General features: G+C 51.4%; 1 protein-coding gene across 3 annotated transcripts in view; it reads right to left on the minus strand.

The window, feature by feature from the left end:
- Positions 1-6,668: 6,668 nt before the first annotated feature.
- ASAP1 (ArfGAP with SH3 domain, ankyrin repeat and PH domain 1) overlaps positions 6,669-20,670 on the minus strand; it is a 352,190-nt gene continuing 338,188 nt past the window's right edge. For all 3 annotated transcript variants that reach the window (XM_059043152.2, XM_067017038.1, XM_059043147.2), the window contains 4 exons: positions 18,781-18,839; positions 13,368-13,801; positions 11,460-11,582; positions 6,669-9,427 (listed from right to left, as the gene is read on the minus strand). In XM_059043152.2, the coding sequence (XP_058899135.1) occupies positions 9,353-9,427; positions 11,460-11,582; positions 13,368-13,801; positions 18,781-18,839 (691 nt within the window). In that variant the 3' untranslated portion in view covers positions 6,669-9,352. The remainder of the gene's footprint in view (positions 9,428-11,459; positions 11,583-13,367; positions 13,802-18,780; positions 18,840-20,670) is intronic.

The raw sequence follows: 20,670 nt of genomic DNA on the forward strand, positions 1-20,670 counted from the left end.
GCTCTTTGGCATAAACAGCAGGGTGGGGGAGGGGATTACCCCCGACAGAGCCCTAACAGACGCCAGACCAGATGTAGGTCTTACATTATAGTAAAAAAATTTATCAAAGTAAAATGTGCACAGAGTTAACCATTATACAGGAGGGCTTACTCCAAAATGTTCCAAGTTGTTCTCTGTCCATCTCCATTTGTGAGGGCAGCGGTAGTACCCACATTTCATAGACAAGAAAATTTAGGGGACTTCCCTGGTGGCACAATGGTTAAGAATCTGCCTGCCAATGCAGGGGACACGGGCTCGAGCCCTGGTCCGGGAAGATCCCACATGCCGCAGAGCAACTAGCCCCGTGCGCCACAACTACTGAGCCTGCGAGCCACAACTACTGAGCCCACGTGCTACAACTACTGAGGCCCGCGCGCCTGGAGCCCGTGCTCTGCAACAAGAGAAGCCACCGCAATGAGAAGCCTGCACACCACAAGGAAGAGTAGCCCCCGCTCGCCGCAACTGAAGAAAGCCCGTGCACAGCAACGAACACCCAGAACAGCCAAAAATAATTTTTTTTTTTTTTTTTTTTTGCGGTGCGCGGGCCTCTCTCTGTCGTGGCCTCTCCCATTGCGGAGCACCGGCTCCAGACGCGCAGGCGCAGTGGCCATGGCTCACGGCCCAACCGCTCCGCGGCACGAGCCCGCGTCCCCTGCACCGGCAGGCGGACTCTCAACCACTGCGCCACCAGGGAAGCCCTAAATTTATTTATTTATTTATTTATTTATTTATTTTTTTGGTGGTACGTGGGCCTCTCACTGTGGTGGAGCACCGGTTCCGGACACACAGGCTCAGCGGCCATGGCACGGGCCCAGCCACTCCGCAGCATGTGGGATCTTCCCAGACCGGGGCACGAACCTATGTCCCCTGCATCGGCAGGCGGACTCTCAACCACTGCGCCACCAGGGAAGCCCCCTAAATTTATTTTTTAAAAAAGAAAATTTAGGGTTCAGAGGGGCCAGCTAACTTGCCCACATTCTCTCAGCTATGGGGCGGGGGGCATGCAGCATCCAGCCCAGGGCCAGAGAACCCACTGCCCACATCTGTGCTTCCAGAGGCCCCAGAGACGCTTAGTCTAGCCTGAACATTGGTATTACTGGAGAAAAACCCAAGGCCATCTCACGTATTTAGGTGATTTGTCTGGCTTTTGAAGGCTTTGGAGTTTGTGATTCCTGAACGTTCCATCTTCTTGAGGACAATATCGAGGTTCAAAAGAGTAGAAGGGAAAGATAACACACAGAATGAGAGAAAATTTTTGCAAATCTCACATCTGATAAGAGACTTTATCTAGAATATATCAAGAATTCCTACAGGGGCTTCCCTCGTGGCGCAGTGGTTGAGAGTCCGCCTGCCGATGCAGGGGACACGGGTTCGTGCCCCGGTCCGGGAAGATCCCACGTACCGTGGAGCGGCTGGGCCCGTGAGCCATGGCCGCTGAGCCTGCGCGTCCGGAGCCTGTGCTCCGCAGCGGGAGAGACCACAACAGCGAGAGGCCCGCGTACGGAAAAAAAAAAAAAAAAAAAGAATTCCTACAAAATTCCTACAACTCAATAACGAAAAGACAGGTGATCCAATCTTAAAATAGGCAAAGGTTCTAAACAGCCATTTCCTCAAAGAAGATGTACACATGGCCAGTCAGCACATGAAAATATGCTCAACTTCATGTCATCAAGGAAACGCAAATCAAAACCACAATGAGATACCACTCCACACCCACTTGGCTGGCCGTAATAAAAAAGACAGATCATAACAAGTGTTGTCAAGGACGTGGAGAAATTGGAGCCCTCATACACTGCTGGTGGGAATGCAAAATGGTGCAGCTACTTTGGAAAATAGTCTGGCAGTTCCTCAGGCGGTTACACAGAGTTACCCTCTGACCCAGCAATTCAACTTCTAGCTAAACGTACAAGAGGAACGAAAACATCCGTCCCTGCAAAAACTTACACACGAACGTTCATAGCAGCATTATTCATAATAGTCAAAATAGTGGGAAGGACCCAACTGGTCAGCAGTGCATAAACGAAATGAAGGATGTCCGTACAGTGGAACATCGCTTGGCAAAGAAAAGAAATACTGATACACGCTGCAACATGGCTAAACCTTGAAAACGTTATGCTGAGCAGAAGAAGCCAGTCACAGAGGACCATCTAGGATTCCAGTTATATGAAATTTCCAAAAGAGACAAATCTCTGTAGAGACATGAAGTAAATTAGTGGTTGTCAGGGGTTGGAGGAAAATGGGAGTGATTGCTAACGGGTATAAGGTTTCATTCGGGGGTGAGGAAAATGTTCTAAAATTGATTGTGATGATGGTTGTACAATTCTACGAACAAACCACTTAAATGTATACTTGATGAATGAATTCTATGGTATATGGATTCTATTGCAATAAGGCTGTTACAACATTTTTTTAAAAAGAGTATAGGGAGGTGGGGGGGTAGGTGACGGGTGTTGCTCACAGGGGGCCAAGCACGTAGCTAGGTCAGAGGGGCTTATCCTCATTACACCTCTGCGTTTTAGCAGACTTCACTTTTTAAAACACTTTTGTTAAAATATAACCAGTGGTCTGCTGGAGCTGGCTCAGTCCCGCTTGGAAGAACGGATTGTAACGGATCGTATACCTCTTTTCCCAACTTGGCATTCAGCGACCTCATATTGGTAGCTTGGAATCGGCCATGGTAGAAATATTTACACCATGGGAATTGGCAAATGCTACAAATAAGGGCCTTAAAAATATATATTTTTTGAGAGCTGGTTACACATTTATCAGCATTGCACTGAGGATAACACACACACAGAAAAGTGCACATATCAGAAGCAAACAGCTCAGGGAATTTTCGCACACTGAACCAAACCTGTGTAACCAGCACCCAGAAGAAGAAAGAATAGCATCTGTACCCCAAAGTCCCCCCCCAGCCTCCCTTCCAAGTTCCCCTTCGGGTAGCCGTGATTGTGACTTGTAACCACATATATGACCTATTTTTGTACATTATGTAGAATCAAAGGTGAATTCTCCTGAGTGTGGCTTCTTGCCTCAATCAACATCATTTGTGACATTCACCACTATTGTGTGTGGTTGGTTCATTCTCATTGCTGTACACATTGTGTGAAGATGCCCCTATTTATATAACCATTCTACTGGGACGGACATTTGGGTCGTTTACAGGTTTTACTGTTATCAACAGTCCTGCTATGGACACTCTAGCATGTTTTTTTGCCCAGCACACGCACAGTTTCTAGCCGGGAGCCTTGGGTCACGGGGCATATGCACATGTCCAGCTGTTGTAGACATTCAGCCGATGTCACTTTGACTCTGCTCCTATCCTCTGCCTACCCAGACTCCCTTCCTTTCCCCTCGTCGTGTGAGCTGCTCATCACCCGCACCCCTCACTTGGGCACAGACCAGACTCAGCTTCGGCTTTAGGCTGGAGAGTGGACCCCGGCCACCGGCACTGGTCTGGAAGGGAAAGCAGGACAGCCTGGGTGCACTCGCGGCCCATCAGCTCTAGGGCTTTCTTACGGTGGCAGAGCCGTAAAAGGGGACCCAGATTAGGGACGCAGTCGACTGCTCTCCGGAGGTGGAGCAGGCCAGGGGAGTCCTGGTGTCTGGGTTTTCTAAGTGGTTCCAGCTGAGCAGGAACTAAGCTTGCGCACCCAGACAACAGTATTCTTGTGCGTCTTTGTTCTGCAGCTTTAATGCGCCATAGAAAGAGGCCCATTGTCAGGCCTCCTGTTTACTGGGTGAGAGTCAGCAACATGCAGTGGGCAGAGCAAACCTGGACCAGAGGCTCCCTCTGACCCTTGGCTGGGGAGGACGTTCCCGCCACCGAACATGAACATGACCCCCATTTTCAACAGCGGGCGTCCTTTCACTTATTTTGCCAGGAGGTTTCCTGTGCTCACTCAAGCAAGGAATACTTGGAGGTCACCAACTGCACGTCAAACACGGAGGAGATCTGGGTGATTTCTCACCGGTGTCTGGGGAAGGTGAGGTTTCCAGTTCTCGTTGGGAGACTGAGAGGGACCCGTGCCCGCTGGCGGTACATGGGGACTACCTGGGGATACTGGTTAAATACAGATCCCTGGGCCCCTCCTGAGACTCCAGGCTCAGGGCCCAGCGAGGACCCCAGGTGACGCTGGCCCCAATCTCAAAACCTGGCCCTGCCTGCTGGAACCTCAGGCCAGCCTGCAGATGACAAGAGTGCCATCTCTTGTCCTCAAATCTGCTTGGACCTATAAAGTTTAAATCCTGTCCGAAGATGTGTGAAGCCAGACAGGGCTTCTCCCCTGGTGGTTTTGAAGAAGGTCAACGTTTTGGCCTTCTGAGCCTCTGACCAGGGTTTGCTGTGTGGTTAAGAGTTTTGCAAAACAGCTGTGTTTATCTGAGCTCTAATTCCTGTTTTCAGGAGCTTAAGCGTTTCAATGCCTGCACACGGGGCTGCGGTGCGGACAGAGAGACACACTCACTCAACCACTGCTTTCTTCTCAGTCACAGGCTGCACGTACCGGGACACCGGATGCCAGCCCGACCTCTGCAGAGCAGATGTGTCCAAGAACTACTCACCCGGGGCCCCCTCTGCGAAGGCGGGCACTTCTCAGGACCGCAAGCCTCGTTGCACTTCTGGGTTGATTCTTCCCTGGGGCTGGCCTGCCCCGCAAGGCTGGACTGGGCCGGCTCGGACCCTGTCAGCAGCAGCAGAGGCAACATGAGGTCACGGCTGGGAGCTACACGGGCCCTGACCTCTGGGTTCAAGTCCGGCTCCTGCCCTCCACAACCGACTTGACTTCTGGCAAGTTACATCTTCACCTAAGCGTCAGTCTCCTAAACTGTAAAAGGGGTTAAGAGAACCGTTCCGCTGCAGTGTGGCTGGGAGAAGCGCAGCCGTGCTGATAAGGCACTGGGCCCGGGGCTGTGGCCGCGATGCAGGTTAGCAGTTACCCTGCGGGAGGGGCCCCCCCGGGAAGAAGGGGTGCACGAATGCTGGGGCGGGGTTCCTGCCTGCGCCTTCACCACTGGTCCCTGCTGCGGCTGCTGCAGGTACGCCGCACGCCGTCCCACCAGCCTTTGCCCAAGCTCCCTGCCTTCACCTGCTCAGTCGTGCAGGCCCCCAGGATGGGCACAGACCCCCTTCCTCCAGGAAGCCCACCGGCTTCAAATTACCCACATACTGCAGATTCGGGGAAATGAAAGATGTCCATTTGGGATGGATGAGAACACATGGGGGGCAAAGTAGAGTAGGTTGAATTGCCCAATAATTATCAACACTCCCACCCCACCCCTGCCGCACATACACCCACATTCTGGGAGGAGGAAGACTTAAAAAGTACGGCGGAGGGCACAGGGTCAGGGGAGAGGAGCAAAAAGCAGGGCTGGGGAGGGAGAGGTCGGGGAGGCTGGTGCCGAGGCCACAAAGCCTTGGGCTCGACCTGCTGCCATGACTCGCTGTGACCTCGGGCAAGCCACTTCAGCCCTACGAGTGCGTCTCCTCGTCTGAAGATGGGCCAAAGGAGGATTTCTGCCTCCTAGAGGACCGACTCCGCGTACAGGGAACGGCGGCCCATCCACCGTCCAGGGCTTGAAGGACCCTAGGGAGAGAGATCAGGGTGCCCTCCTGTTCCTAGCATTCCTGGGAGACGGGCCACAGGGGGCTCACAGCATACCGCAGGGGCAGCTTTCAATGGGGGGCCAGTGTGTTGACCTCCAAGAGAGGATGCTCCAGGTTTAAAACAATACGTAACCAATGCAACCACTGAAGCATCCTGTAACTAGATGGAAAGCTGGCTGCCATCCAGGTAACTATGGCTTGAAACACCCAGGTAATTATGGTCACCTCTCCCAGATACATCCCGACGGAAAGTCACCGGCTTCCGTGCAGAACCCCATTTTCCCCACAGGCTGGTCTGTAGGGTTTATCTTGCCCAGGCGAAGAGGTGTTAAGATCTACCAACTTTCACGAAAGGAGACAAAAGAAATGCTGAGACCAACACTTGGGAATCTTCAGCGCCGTGGTCTCGGTCAGCGTTCCACGGCTGCGCTTCTCTGGCTAGAATTTCACGATGCAGACCATCTCCCACGTGGTGGAAATTCTGAGCATGGCCTTGGAGCCAGAACTACTCACCCGGACCCCCATGGCTGCTGCGCGGTAATGGATCTTCCTGAGCCTCCTGTCAAGCTCTGTGAAGCCGGGAGGGCTTGCTGAGGGCGAGATGAGGTAACGTTGGCCCGGTGCCTGGACCTGGGTCTGCTCACGGTGCAGTGGCACCAGCGGTGACAGCAACATGACAGAAGTGCACGCACAGCGCTTGGTCTGTGCTGGGTACCATCCAAGAGCTTTTAATGCATCAACGTGTAACCTTCATGACTGCAGGCTGGGTGCCTGGAGGTGGGAGTGGGAATTGGGTGGGGTGGGGCGGGGCGGGGCGGGGGGTGGGGGAGGGAAAACCAAAACATTGAGGTCCACGGGTAAGCCGAGGAGAGGGAAGCACATTATTTAACCAAAGTGAGCTTTAATGTAGAAGTTGAATGACTTGTGTTACCTACACCCCCCCAAAAGCACAGCCAAGTGAAGTTTTGATTTCCTCCAATCAGAAGAGTAGTGGACAACTCACAAAACGGCCTGATGTCAGATGTTTGGGATCAACTGAGAATATGTTTATTTAAAAGCAATTTTAAATATTAAAAAAAGTAGAAATTAACACATACAGTACTTGAAAACTGTCACATTAAATACATGTGAAATGACGAGCGTACTGATGTTTGAGCGTTAACATCCAGATGGGGATTCGGAATTTAACTCGTGGCGCTATGGGATTCCTATACAACATGTTGAAAGTTCTAGGCAATAAAAAAATAAATAGCAATTGCTGTTCAACAGTAAAATAAGACACACACTATTTGCAGAACATAACTTTCCCCTCTGGGGTGGGGAGAAAGAACTAATTAGCTATTTTTTCCATAGGTTCCATACCTTCAAAATACTCTATATCATGTACAAAATTGCAGATAGCGGCTCACTGAGTTTAAGAACAATACCAGATTCAAACTCAACCAAGGTCGCCAAAGGTACTTATACCTAGTTTTCCTATGTTCCACAGTAAGCTGGGTTAGAGAGAACTCAAATTCCTGATGGAAAACAAAAACAAAACAGAAGAAAAAAAACAAAACAAAACCCTAAGTGTTTAAAAAAAAAAAAAAGGCATTTGTGTAAAAGTCCCTCCAAAAGGGGAAAAAAATAGACACTGACTCCATGTAATTTTAGACTCTACCTTTTGTGTTTTTTTTAAAAAGCCAGTTTATTTTGAGATCAGGTGAAAATACTGTAGGCCACAAAAATGAATGGTGCTTCAATACAACTTAAGAAGTATAAATGAATGAACTGGGACACTAAATAACTTCAGACAGTGACTTCCCGGCCTGACACCCATGTGGCTTAAACACCGTCAGCCACAAACACCAACACGTCGGCTGTGGCTCCCGGATTCTTGTTCTGTGTGGCGTTCACGTGTGCCGTGCCGCCGAGGGAGCAAATGCTTACAATCACATTTCCAGTAGCAGCTGATATGTTGCAGGTTTGTCATGCAAGGTTTATTGATTAGGTGGCTATTCAAAGTTTTCATAGTAATCACTTAAGCAGAGCTAAGTTAATATTCACTGAGCACTGACTCTAGACTCTATTAAAGAAGGCTTCCCCTAAGGGTTTGGTTGGGAGTTGTGCTTCTGTGAAATGAACATTTCTTACTCATCGCCAAGATTATCTGCTTAAAAATATTAGTTTTCTGTGCTGTTGCCAACACAGCAGTTTAAGCAAACTTAACGCCAGAACGACACACGAGCCTCGGAGTCAGAGAGCAGCCCCACTGACTGACTGTGCACTGAAATGACTGTATCCTTTCCCAAAATTCAGACTGACGTAAAAGACTGAAAAACTCACGATATCCTCAATGGTGTGATAAACACAGCTAGGAGGAGAAGAAAACCGAGGCGCAGAGACTCCCGGCAGGAAGAGCGTGTTTCACAGTGCAATTCATAGCAGCGTTCAAAAGCTTGGTTATGAATTGACTTGAAGGTAACGTGTCTATTGAACAGAGCTGGAGATTGGAAACTCATCTATGCCTGGGGCTTAGTAAAGAAAATGGAAACAGAGAAGGACGGTTTCAGCACCTGGATTCTGCAGGGGGGATAAATGATGTGCAGAACTGACTTTTGGATTCGTCATCTTCTTGAATAATCTTTTGAAAGTTTAAATTTATCAAGAACAAAACTCAGAAAAGACTTTAAAATGGGCACATTGGGGGCGTTAGCACATTTGAAGGATGCTAATTCATACTGTGGCATGTAAGTGCACATACTCTTGAGAAAAAGCCAAATGACGGACTGGAAGCAAATATTGTTGCAACCTTATAATTTCTCCTTTAATGGCAAAATCAAGTTTAAAAAATGTACAGTTCAACTTATCCACACTATTCCTTTATAAAAGGCAGATTTCAGGTAAGCTTCTAAATGCATGCATAATGTAGAGGCTAATATTTTCTGGCAGTCCTTGGTTCCTGAAAGTTGAACTTCATCAGATGTCTTAAACTTCTGCGAAAATAGTCATGGAGGATATGTTATTTTTGCATAATGAGGTAATATCTCAGGGGCGGGTACTCATCCTCTTAAGACAGTGTAAACCCACTTGTCTAAACTTCCACGAGGCTTTGGGCACTGCAAAATGCCACCCAAGGTTTTGGGTCAGTGAATATTTTGCTGAAGGAATAACACTTAACGTTTAACTGAGCACTTTTCTGTAATAAATACCAAGGTCGGTTTGTGTAGCTGTAAACTGTGTACACAGATAACTACAGGCTGGTCTGTCATGGAGCCGAAAGTTTCACCTGGAAAACAGAACCCACCTCTTTGCTAACGGTGCATTTTCAGTAACACAATGGTGAATACTGTACTGTCAGAAACAGAGAGGCGACTCTATGCCCTTCCACGGTTGCTGGAGACCACTTCTATTTGCAAAGCCAGCAGTTCCTATATTCCTGTTTTTGTTTGTTGGCTTGGAAAACAGCATAGAGAGAGATGTAAGTGCTAGATGTCAAGGACGGCTTTGGCAAACCAGTAAGGCGCACCGGGTCCCAAGGCTACCCTAATACTGGCGAAGGCAGAGACCACAGGGTATTTACAACACACGCTATGTTCCCCTCCCGCGGCGGCCCCTCCGGGGGCCTCCCGCTCAGTGACAGCAGCTATATACACGGTGAGCACAGGGCCACGTGGACGCAGCAGTCTTGCATGACAGGTGCAGACAGTCTGAAGGTTCTGCTTTTTGCTAGTCAGACAGGATGTGGACAAAGGACACCGGAAAGACCCCCTTCCTCTCGGGCTGCCCTTCGATGTGCCCGATCTGCAGGGAGAAAGGAGAGGTGTCAGGCTGGAGGTGGCCGGTGGGTCAGAGCCCCCGGAGTCGGCCCTGACCCGGGTGGGACGCAGGCCACGGTGAGACACAACTTGGAAGCCCCACGCGGGGGAGGACCACGTTCACGCGGACCACTGCGCCCGCAGACAGCGCCCCGGGAGGTACAGTCCTGTGACCCCTCGCTTTATACACCAAGGGACAGCAGCCCAGAGAGGGGGGCGACCTGCTACGGTCTCGCCCAGGCTGCAGCTTCAACAACGCGCTCAACCAGGCCGTCAGGCCACCTTTCCTGCTGTGGGCGACCTCAGGCAAACCATGCTAAGCCTCCTGTCCGCCAAGCGGGGCTAAAAAGCCCCTATTTCTCAGCTTGTTGAGAGATTACACTAACGGTTATGTATACGGAAGGGCCTCCGTGCACCAAGAACCTGCTTTCTGGCTGCCGTGCGGGGGAAGGACAGTGTGAAAGTTTGAGATGGACCAGGGCAGGCTTTACGGCCGTTTTGTCACCTGCTGCCTAAACCTGTAAAGGCTACGGTTACCCGACAGAAGTTCCTAATAACTTCAGTTACGCTAGCATTTACTGCGTTAAAGAGAAGCCAATGAGGAGAAAGAATAATGACACGCACGCTGGCTTCACACGACAATTCCGGAGCGAGATCCAGGCCCGCTCCCAGCTCCCTGCATGAAGTACCCGCTGCGCAGAGGGTGGCTGGCGCAGGAGCTGCGTGCCGGCCCAGGGCTGCTTCCTGCGTTTACCGGGACTGTGGCCTCGGGCGGTCACCCGGGCCCCCGTCCACCAGCTTCCCTTCTGGAGAGTGGAGTGAAGCCTGGCCGACCCATCTCACGGGGTCTTAAGTGGTGCCGCGTACATGAGTTCGTAGACCCATGCCCCACTTTTCAGAGGAGGAAGCTGAGGCTTTACTGAAAGGACAAGCTTTACCCAGAGCCTCAGGGTAAGTCACCTTGGCCTTTGGGGTCCGTCTCCTTGTCAAGAGGCTGAGCTGCCAGACTCCCGTGTCAGAGAGAGAGAGGGAGAGAGTCTAGGGGTCCTCAACCTCGGTCCTCCCAACACCGGGGCCAGATGGTTCTCTGGGGTGGCAGCCGTTCCAAACACTGCTGGACGCCTAGCAGGAGCCTTGGCGCCTACCCCCCAGAAGCAGGAAGCACCCACCCTGCCCAGGTCCTGATAATCAAGATGTTTCCAGATGTTGTCACATGTGCCTGGAGGGCAAAACTGCCCCTGGCTGAACCACTGCTGCAGTCCAGGCAAAATCTCCACGGCTGTGGCCAAGAATCTGAAGCCACTGTCTGGGCCCAAAGGAGGGGAAGCCAAAAGTGCGCGTGTGTGGACGTGCACACGCTCCTGGGCGTCAGCAGGCTCTGCTGGCTCAGCTGTGAACCACACGTCCCTCTCTTGGCGGGCAGAGCCGGGACCCTCTGGGCACTGGGGGCTCAGGCTGCCAAGGAAGAATTTCCACGCTGGCGTCGGGAAGCGATCGACCAGGAAAAGCATAGGAGGCTTCTGCCCACTGCACCTCTGCCCGGCAGGGCCCACTGGAGGCTCCCTCCGGCCGCAACCTAGATAGCTGTGGACATGTCAGCCAGCCCTGCAGCCACCGAGAACCGGGGCATTTTTCAAGGGCCACAGAGGGAGGACAGGGATGCCTTTCCTTCCTGACACCTGGGCAGCAGGTTTTCACGTAAAGGGAGTTTCACATGTTCTCATTTAATCTTCTAAAGTCACGTGAGGCAGGGATCATGCCCCACGTGACAGAAAGAGAACTGCAGGTGGGGGGAAGGATGGCACTCGGGAAGGAGGACGCAGGTGGTGAACGGCAGGGCCTGAGCAGAGCTGGGCTGGAGAACCAGAAAATGTCCAGAGCTTACAGGTTGTGGTGCGATAAGGCTCAAGCATGTGCAAAGGTGAATTCTCCTGACTCCGTTTCAAAGCTCTGGCCGCTGGTTATGAGGCGGGACTGGCCGGCCCCGGGGCGCTCCTGTCCTCACGACTGGTACATACCCACCACTCCTGGTCCTCCTCCCCCGTGACCACGATCACTTCGCCCTCCATGAAGGTCAGCTCGTCGTCATTGTCCGCCTGGCAGTCATAGATGGTCTTCACTCGCCTCACCTTACTTTTCCCCTTCAGGAAAGAAACGGGGCTTTAGCTCACAGGACAGACCGAAGGGAAAGAGACGCACTGACCTTGGGCGAGTGAGTCAGCCTCCCTGAGCCTCAGTTTCTCCTCGGTGAAAGCGGGGAGGCCTGTGGGCAGCCGCCCCGAGCCTTTGGGTGCCCTCCAGACACGACAGCCCCTCCGCCCCGAGCAGCAGGGCAGAGCCCGGTGAGAGCGAGCAGGCAGCACCGGTGACTTCCATCGGCCGGCAAACATCACGGGCAGGGACCGAAATCCAGCTTCACCCAGAACTGCGAAGCGCGCTCCCCTACCCCAACCCACGGCAGCTTGCAGAGGTGACAGCAGAGTCTAAAAATGGTCTGGGGAAACATGCTGTAACGCAGGACATGCAGCTTCCGCACACGGAACGTGCGACATAAACACATTTCTCAGCCCCTCGTGCAAAGCACTGAGTCAGCACACGCTGCTTAAACAGGGCAGGGCAGCCTGGGGCAGGGAGGACGCCAGGCAGTTCCCCAAAACGTTTTAGCTTTCGACCCATTTTGACTTGGGCTTTTATTTGTTGGATTTCCAGTTCTTTGCAAACAGGAAGATGGAAGTAGGGAAATGACCTTCTAAAGGATGTTTCTGGTGCCCGGCTTATTAAATAATTAGGAAGAAAAAAGCAAGCTGCGTCTCTAAAAGTTTTGGGTCAAGCGCTTCTCCCCTCCGTCTGCTGGCTTCTCCCTCGGTCAGTCGCCCTGATGACCCGCTGGCTTCTGCAGCCCCCTCCCTGGGCTGTGCTGCAGCGGGTGGGGTCTGAGAAGCCAGCGGAGCTGTGCCAGTAGAGATCTTGAGTCTTCTCAGCTCTGACTCTGTGAGCAAGCTGTGTGTGGCCACTTGTGACAGGGAGGGTTACACGAGATGAACAGTAAAGCGTGCAGCAGCACAATCTGGAACTAGACGCACGCCAAGGCCGTGCGTGTGCTCGGGCGCCTCGGGAGGCTGCCCGGGAGGAGAGCGGGCACCCGCTGATGGACGCGTGTGTGGTCTCGCACCCAGGAGAGGAGGGGCTGTACTCGCCTCGCTTCTCCTTTAGTACCGAAGTGACTCACTTTTACTGCAACGTCGGCTTTTTATAGTGAGATGTGAGTAGAGGCTTTTAGTCCCCCACTAACTGTGCTCCTCATCCTGGGTGCTCGTGACCCTGTGAGGCTACGGCCACGGGCAGCCAGACAGCACACGTGCATCTCCCCAGAGCTCCGTTTTTCCAGAACAACATTTTTGGGGCGGGCAGCGGGGGTGAAAAGCATGTTTACATGAAAGTAAAATGGCTGTTATCACAGAGTAGAAAGCACTTCAGGACAATGACAGGATGGGAGACCTCAAACCAAATTCTGTGTTGGTGCAAATGTTTTGGGGCTCTGTGCCCAGTTCCTCCAGGAAGACGCCGTGAGAAGCAGAGGAGCGAGGTGCTCAGAGCCCCGAGAGGAGACCGCTTTCCTGTGACCTCGGGAAAGGAAAGGGCTCCTCCTCAAGGATCCGAGGCAAGAGCGACCACTTGCTGAGTGTTACTGGGCGCAGCTCATCTGTCACTGCGTTTCATCACCCGTGAACTCGGGCACTGTCCTAGCTCTGATCTGCACATAAGGAAACCCAGGCTCAGGGCACGTAATTCAGTGGCCAAGCCCCCGTGGTCACAGGGGACGCAGGTCCTGAGGCCTGTCTGCGGGGTCCGCAGCCCGGTCCCGACCCCCGGCCTCCATGCCCCCATCACGCCCCCCGAGCCGGGCCGGCCGGCGGTCCACCCACCGTGTGGATCTTCCTGGGCAGCGGCACGGGCGTCTCCGGCAGGGTGGGCGTGAGGTCGTTGGAGTCCTCGGACGCCTGCTTCGGGATATTGGGGGAGAGATCGGCCGGGTGTGACTTGGGGGCGGGCTCTGGGGGCGGCTGGGCCTTGGGAGAGGCGTCTGCCGCCTGGGGTTTCGCCAGCAAGTCTCCCAGCTGCGGCTTGGGCGGCAGGTCCTTCACCTGCGGCTTGGGCGGCAGGTCTGCGAGCTGCGGCTTGGGGGGCAGGTCTCCGATTGGGGGTTTGGGGGCCAGTTCTGTGGGCTTCGGGGGCAGGTCTCCGGGTGGCGGCTTCTGCGGTAACTCTGCTAACTGTGATGACTTCTGGAAGAGTTCGGGCTGGACGTTGGCTTTGTCGAGGGAGAGATGATGGCTGGTCTCTGTTTTCCTTAGTGCCACTGAGGGAAACAACACAGAGAGGGGCGTCACTGGACAGGGACGTGAGGGGATCAGAGCTGCGTTCCCCTGTCACGGTCACATGGAGGACCAACCCCGAGGGAGTGCTCTGGATGCAGATGCACGCACTGCCTGCTTTGAAGAAGGTGAAAGTCGGAAGCCTGGGAGGCATCCACATTACAGTGGGTGATTTTATGCTTCAGTTTATGAACAGGACATCCAAACTAATCCAGAAAAAATTTTAAAAAACCCTATCACAACTATAAACGTAATACAGATTACAGAAAACTGAAAAGTATAGAGCTAAAGGAAGTTTTCCATAAGCCTCCTGCCTAAATGTAGCCATTTAAAATACTTTGATGTAATTTCCTTCTGGACTTTTCTATGTATTCCTCATAGATGAAACATTTATCTGCTTTTATCTATATACTGTTTTAGCAAGAGTATTTCCTGTGTTAATAAAAATTCTCTATTAGTAGCATATATAGAGCTAAAATACTTATTTATTTATGTATTTGGCTGCGCTGGGTCTTAGTTGCAGCACGTGGGATCTTTAGTCGTGGCATGTGGACTCTTAGTTGAGGCACGTGGGATCTAGTTCCCTGATCAGGGATGGAACCTGGGTCCCCTGCACTAGAAGTGCAGAGTCTTATCCACTGGACCACCAGGGAAGTCCAGTGAGCATTTTTAATGTAGCAGTCTATTCCGTTCTACAGCAGCATCATAATGTACAATATTATTAATTCCCCACGTTTTATATGATTCATGCACTAAGTAAGAGGGAAAAGGTTCCTCCCTCACCACGCCCACGCACCACCCCTCTGAGGTAACCTTTCTTCCATTTGAGTGGTGCACGTACATGAGTGTATGAATTATCTTTTAAAACCCATAAATGGCATTACGATACAGACAGTGTTTGCAACTTTATTTTTTTTCCCATTTAATAGGTTTGGCAGAATTTCTAAGTCAGTTCCTCTTCCTTCTCTTTAATGGCTGCATGGTACTCCATGGCTTGGAAATTCTGTAGTTTGTTGAAACCTTTGCACAGCTCTATCCAGTGGAACTTAGGATACTAAGGACACATCTCCAAATCAGCTTCACCACTTACTTACTAGCTGTGTGACGTCAGCAAATTACACGACCTCTCTGTGCCTCACCTTCCTCATCATGAGTTGGCATACGTAAAGAATTTGCCAACAGCACCTGGCAGGCTCTAGGTATAGCAGAATATCATCATTACTGCTAGACAAGGTTCCTTGAGGCCACGATTCACCAAGCACATAGCATATGCTCAATGAGGACACAGCTGACTAAGGCACACTGAGTGAGCCAAACTAGCCAAATTTTATTCTAGAAATATAAAATTCAGAAAGATATTCTCAAAATTTTATTTTTTGGGCTTCCCCGGTGGTGCAGTGGTTGAGAGTCCGCCTGCCGATGCAGAGGACGCGGGTTTGTGCCCCGGTCCAGGAAGATCCCACATGCCGCGGAGCGGCTGGGCCCGTGAGCCGTGGCCGCTGAGCCTGCACGTCCAGAGCCTGTGCTCCACAACGGGAGAGGCCACAACAGTGAGGGGCCCGTGTACCGCAAAAAAAAAAAAAAAAAAAAAAAAAAAAAATTATTTTTAAAAAAAGAAAGACAAACCCCAGTATTGTAAACTGTCACAAGCTGTACTGCAGCCTGCCCAGCCACATCCCTTCCTAAGGAAATCAAATTCAAGGGCACCCTGCTCCCAGGCTGGCCCATGAGCTTCAGCAGATGTGGCTCGGCTCAGAAACTGACAGCAGGTCCATCAGATTCCTCTCTTGGAAGTCAGATACTGTGGTAAACAGAAGTCTGAGGTAGTGATGGGGGAGAAGCTGGGAGATTCCCTGAGGCAGTGGGGCTGGAAACCCGAGCTCTGAGCCACACTTCTGGGGAAATAGAAACTGTGAGAAAGTGCTGGGCCATCCAAACATGCAACTCTGATTCTAGGAATCTGTCCTAAAAAGGGATCAAAGCCAGGCACTGACATGCCTGTGTTGAGTTGTCCAGCATGGCACTGTTTATAGTGAAAAAACTGTGAACCGGGTGAATGTGGAATAGGACAGACTGCTTAGTATGTCCTGGTATCAGACAACGGAGTACTACGCAGCCAGTAAGAGTGTAATTTATGTCATGGAAAGGGTTCTTGATTTATTATGTGACAAAAATCAGCTTACATAGCGATGTAAAAAAAAGCATAGTAAAGGATAAACCAAATTGTTTATCCTGGGTGGTGAGACTTCAGGTGGTTTGTATTTTCTTCTTTATGCTTATCTGTATTTTTAAAATCTTCTAGGATGAATATATATTACTTTTGTAACACAAATAAATAAGAAAGAGACAGTTTCTCCTCCAGGGAAGCCTGCCCAATCTCTGGCTATTTTATTTCCAAGCTGATTTGGGTTTTCCCCTCTCTAATTAAAAGTCCTTTCTGAACGGCATTCTTAACTCTGATGGACAGACAAGCAAATATGGTTCGTTCCTGAGAACGGACTCAAAGGACGTAACAGGAGCAGGAGGAGGAGGAGGAGGGGGAGGAGGAGGGGGAGGAGGAGGGGGAGGGGGAGGAAGAGGAGGAAGAGGAGGAGGAGGAAGAGGAGGAGGAGGGGGAGGAGGAGGAGGGGGAGGAAAGAGCCCGCACACTCTCAAGCCCGCGTTTCCGACAAAGGGAGTGCCAGGCAGAGGATGGCACCCACTCAATGGAGGAGCGCAAGCCTAACGACATTCGCGAAGAGCTCACGGACACCTGGAAAAATACGTACGCCGAAATGCTAAGTGGAAAAACCCAGGATGCAAAACTGTAGTTTCATTATGATGACAACTGAGGAAGAATGTAAGGGGCCAGGTAGCTGAATCACAGTACAGAACCACAGTGACTCTGTTCAGATCGCAAGATCCCCTGAGGTTTCTATACTATTGCCTGCTTTAAAAAAATAATAATTAATTAATTTATTTGGCTGTGTTGCGTCTTTGTCTCTGTGTGAGGGCTTTCTCTAGTTGCAGCGAGCGGGGGCCACTCTTCATCGCGGTGCGCGGGCCTCTCACTGTCGCGGTCTCTCCCGTTGCGGAGCACAGGTTCTGGACGCGCAGGCTCAGCGGCCATGGCTCACGGGCCCAGCCGCTCCGCAGCACATGGGATCTTCCCGGACCGGGGCGCGAACCCGTGCTCCCTGCATCGGCAGCCAGACTCTCAACCACTGCGCCACCAGGTGAGCCTTTATACTATTGCCTTTTAAAACTCCTTAAACAAATGGCTCTGTGCAGCAGTCTGTCCCTAGTTGAGAAGGCTTTAATTAAGCCTTTTAAAAGTTGCCCAAAGGAGTTCAAAAATGGGTGATGTTTGGGAGGGAAAAAGAGTGAGATGTGGCCAGGACAGTCCATGTGAAAGTGCCAGCTGGTGGCAGGTGCTTGGGGGGAGGGGGGCAGGCAGGAGAAGGAGCTGCAGCCCCGTCCCTCTCGACATCACAGACGCCCTCTGTCTCCAGCTCAGGAGGCTCAGAACACATCTGGGGACTCTGCCTTTTTTTTGGGTGAGAGAGGGAACCACTGGATGGATGGGACAGGAGTGACTGATTTAACATGGATCACACCCTGGCTCTCCCGTTGGGGAAAGACTGCAGGGCCAGGGCAGAGGCAAGCAGACCAGGTAGGAGGCTACAAGCGCCCAGACAAGAGATGATGGTCCCGTGGACCACGGTGAGAGTGGGACATGGGAGGAAGTGCCTGGATGTTCAGACACATTGAAGGGAGAACCAACAGTACGTGTGCAAACACTGGATGTGGGGCACGGCAGGATGGAGGGAGTTGAGCTTCCTTCTTAGGTTTTAAGGCCCAAACACCTGGACCTGGACAATATCGCCTGTAACCGATAGGGACACTGTGGGAAAAACAAGTCTAGGGGGGTGGGGTCAGAAGCGTATTCAAAATCTTCAGCTGAGCAGCCTATTAGACATGTGATAGAGCAGAGATATTACAGAGGCTGGAGTGTGTGAGTTGGGATTACAGAGGGATTCTTGGGCTGGGTGGATAATGTGGAGGTGCCAGGGTGGGTTCCCCAGGGAATGAGGGCATATTCACAAGGGAAGTGACCATGGCCGAGCCAACTTCTGGAGGCTGAGGACATGAGGAAGGCCCAGCACCGGAGGGGAGCAGGGACCGTCAGTGCCCTAAGAACAGGACGGTGTCCGCAGGCCAAGCGCAGAGAGAGCAACCAGCCGGGCCAAAGGCTGCAGGCGGGCTGAGCGTGCGCCCCCGCCGACGGCCTTGTGGAGCGGTCTTAACAGAGGATGCATGAATGGATCCTGGCTTTGAGTATCAGCATCTGGAACGTCACTCAAACGTCCCTCTCAACTGCAGAAGAGGCACCACAACCCGGGAAGGAGTCGTGCAAAGCCTGCACTTGTATCTGATCGGGTCTCTTGATCCAACTTTCAATTGCTAGTAAATACAGAGGACAGAGGAACATGTCAAATAACCACAGGGGGATGCCGGTCAGCAAAATCCAGCCTTTCTGAAGCATCATCTCACTTCGTCCTTACAAAAGCTGGTGAAGCAAGTGTCCTGGCCCTACTGACAGGTGAGGAATCCGAGGCTTACTGAAGCTTCGGAGTCCCCTGCCCAGGCCACACAGCTAGTAAGTGGCAGAGCTAGTACTGGTTCCCAGGTCTCTCTGATCATGTTTGCAAGAGAAGAAATGGCACCTGGGGATACTAATGATGTGTCTTCTGAAAAAGCATGGTGTTTTTAAGGAAGAGTTTGGTGTTTTGCTAATCACAAAATTTGAGCCTATAAATATTTTTCTTCATTGAACAAACATTAAATACACATCTACTACATACCAGCTACTGCTCTAGGCATCTGAGATAGAGCAGGGAACAAAAGAGACAGACGCCCCTGTCCCCTTGGAGGGTACAGTGACACTCTAATTACATGCAAATATGAAAAAGATAAATCTTACCTTTCTGAGGTAGTTTAGGAAGAACTCTTGGGCCAAGGGCAGTCTTTGCAGAACCGGTGCTAATTAATAAATAAGAATCATTTAGGATCTCAAAGTGCTATAAAATCAACAGCGATATATATTACTCAAGGAAGTCATAGGACTTTACAGAATTATCTAAAAAGTCTTTCAGAATTTCTCTAACAAAAGATTATAGTCTACTTTCCCTAATTCAACGTTTGCCTGGATTTAGCTGAGGATTATCTTCTTATTCCCAAGTCTGCAAAATGGAGTCAAGAGGGAAAGTCATGAAACAAACAACCCTCTGAATGATAGAGCCTAATTCCTCCTCTTCTTGAAACCTTTCCCTAGAGGTGACAGCGTTTATGAAAGCGCCTGGCACACTGCAGGTCGTGCCCCCAGGGCACTGCACAGAAGTAACGACCCCAAACGTAACTCTCGTCACCTCCGTTTTCACAAGAGGAAACTGGAGCCTGTGCAGCTTCAGTGGCCGGCAGAGGTCCCGAGGCTGCTCAGTGGTGGAGCTGCATATTCAGACCCAGCTGTTTGACTCCAGAGCCCTTATGTTGTCTCTCTCTGCACCAGAGCAAACAGCTTGGGTCTCAGGCCTCCAGACTTTCCCTGAGCTTTTCCTCCTTTTGGGCGACTTGTAAACGAGCAGAGGAAGAAAGCCGGGGGACGCAGGCCCCTGGCACAGAAGCCGCCCTGTGTTGTCTGACATCATGTGACTCCTCACACGCCTGCCACCACAGAAATGCCAGCGCTGCAGGTGGCATCTCTCAGTTGGAATGCACTCTTTTCCTTTAACAAGAGGCTCTATCTTTCCCAGAGGACACCGGGAGCACTGCAGACCCAAACAGCAATAGCATCCAAGTGCCGGACTTGTATCTGCCGAGAGTCCCTTTTATTACCTCATTTATCCTTTTCTGTCCTCTGGTGGCCTAAGAACTGGCTTTCCCCCCTTCTTTCTAGCCTAACTGCATTTAAAAGGACAGGAAAAGGCAAACCAACCAAAAAGAAAACAAAAGTCCAATAAAAAAGATGAAATGTAAGCATCTTCCATCCTGGCCGACAAATCACCCTTGATCTTAACTGCTCTTTCCTCGGCTCCTTTGAAATCCTAAGGTCTCTGGGTTACTGGAGGATCAGGTTGTTGAGATGAAACCACACCGGAAAGAGTAAACACGTGAGGGCTTTGCTCTGAACATTGCTGGAGTGTGTGTTTCGGCCTCAGCGTCTTCGCAGGGATGCACACCTGCCTATCACGAACGTAAGTTCAATGGTTTCCTGACCAGCGTACTGAGGCCAAGCCAGAGGCTCGGAAATGCCTCATATGGGAAACCTGGGGTTGACACTGCGTGTGCGTGGACTCAGGCTCCTTCCTATGCTGCTGGTGGGGCTGTGTGCACGTGTGTGTGTACATGTATATATGCGTGTACATGCATATGTGTGTGCGTACACGTATATGTATGTGCGTGTACCTGTGGGGGGCCTTGATTCCACGTAAAGAACATTTTGTGGGCACTTTCTCTGCGTCAGACTCTCCTTCCTCTGGAAGGAGACCACCCGTCCTGCGGTTTAGAGCCCCCCAGGGCAAGGTGGGGAGGGGCTGAGTGGAGTGGCAGGCATGGCGAGAAGAAGGGGAGGCTGTGGAACGTGGTATCTGAGAACCCCCGGGGTGAGTCCAGCTCTGCATCTGCTGCCGCTTAAACTCCCGGGGTCCGTGTCCTCATATAAAACTGAGGGCAGCAGTGACCGGGCTGCCTCACAGGGTCATAAAGACTAAACGAGATAGTGGCATTAAAAGAAATGAGGACTTCATTTTTTAGCTTTGACAAGCTCTGGGAAGCGGCGGCTCCTTGTGTCCTTACCTGGGTCACACTTCTCGAG

The sequence above is a fragment of the Kogia breviceps genome, chromosome 17 (genome assembly GCF_026419965.1).
Source record: "Kogia breviceps isolate mKogBre1 chromosome 17, mKogBre1 haplotype 1, whole genome shotgun sequence".
NCBI lineage: Eukaryota > Metazoa > Chordata > Mammalia > Artiodactyla > Physeteridae > Kogia > Kogia breviceps.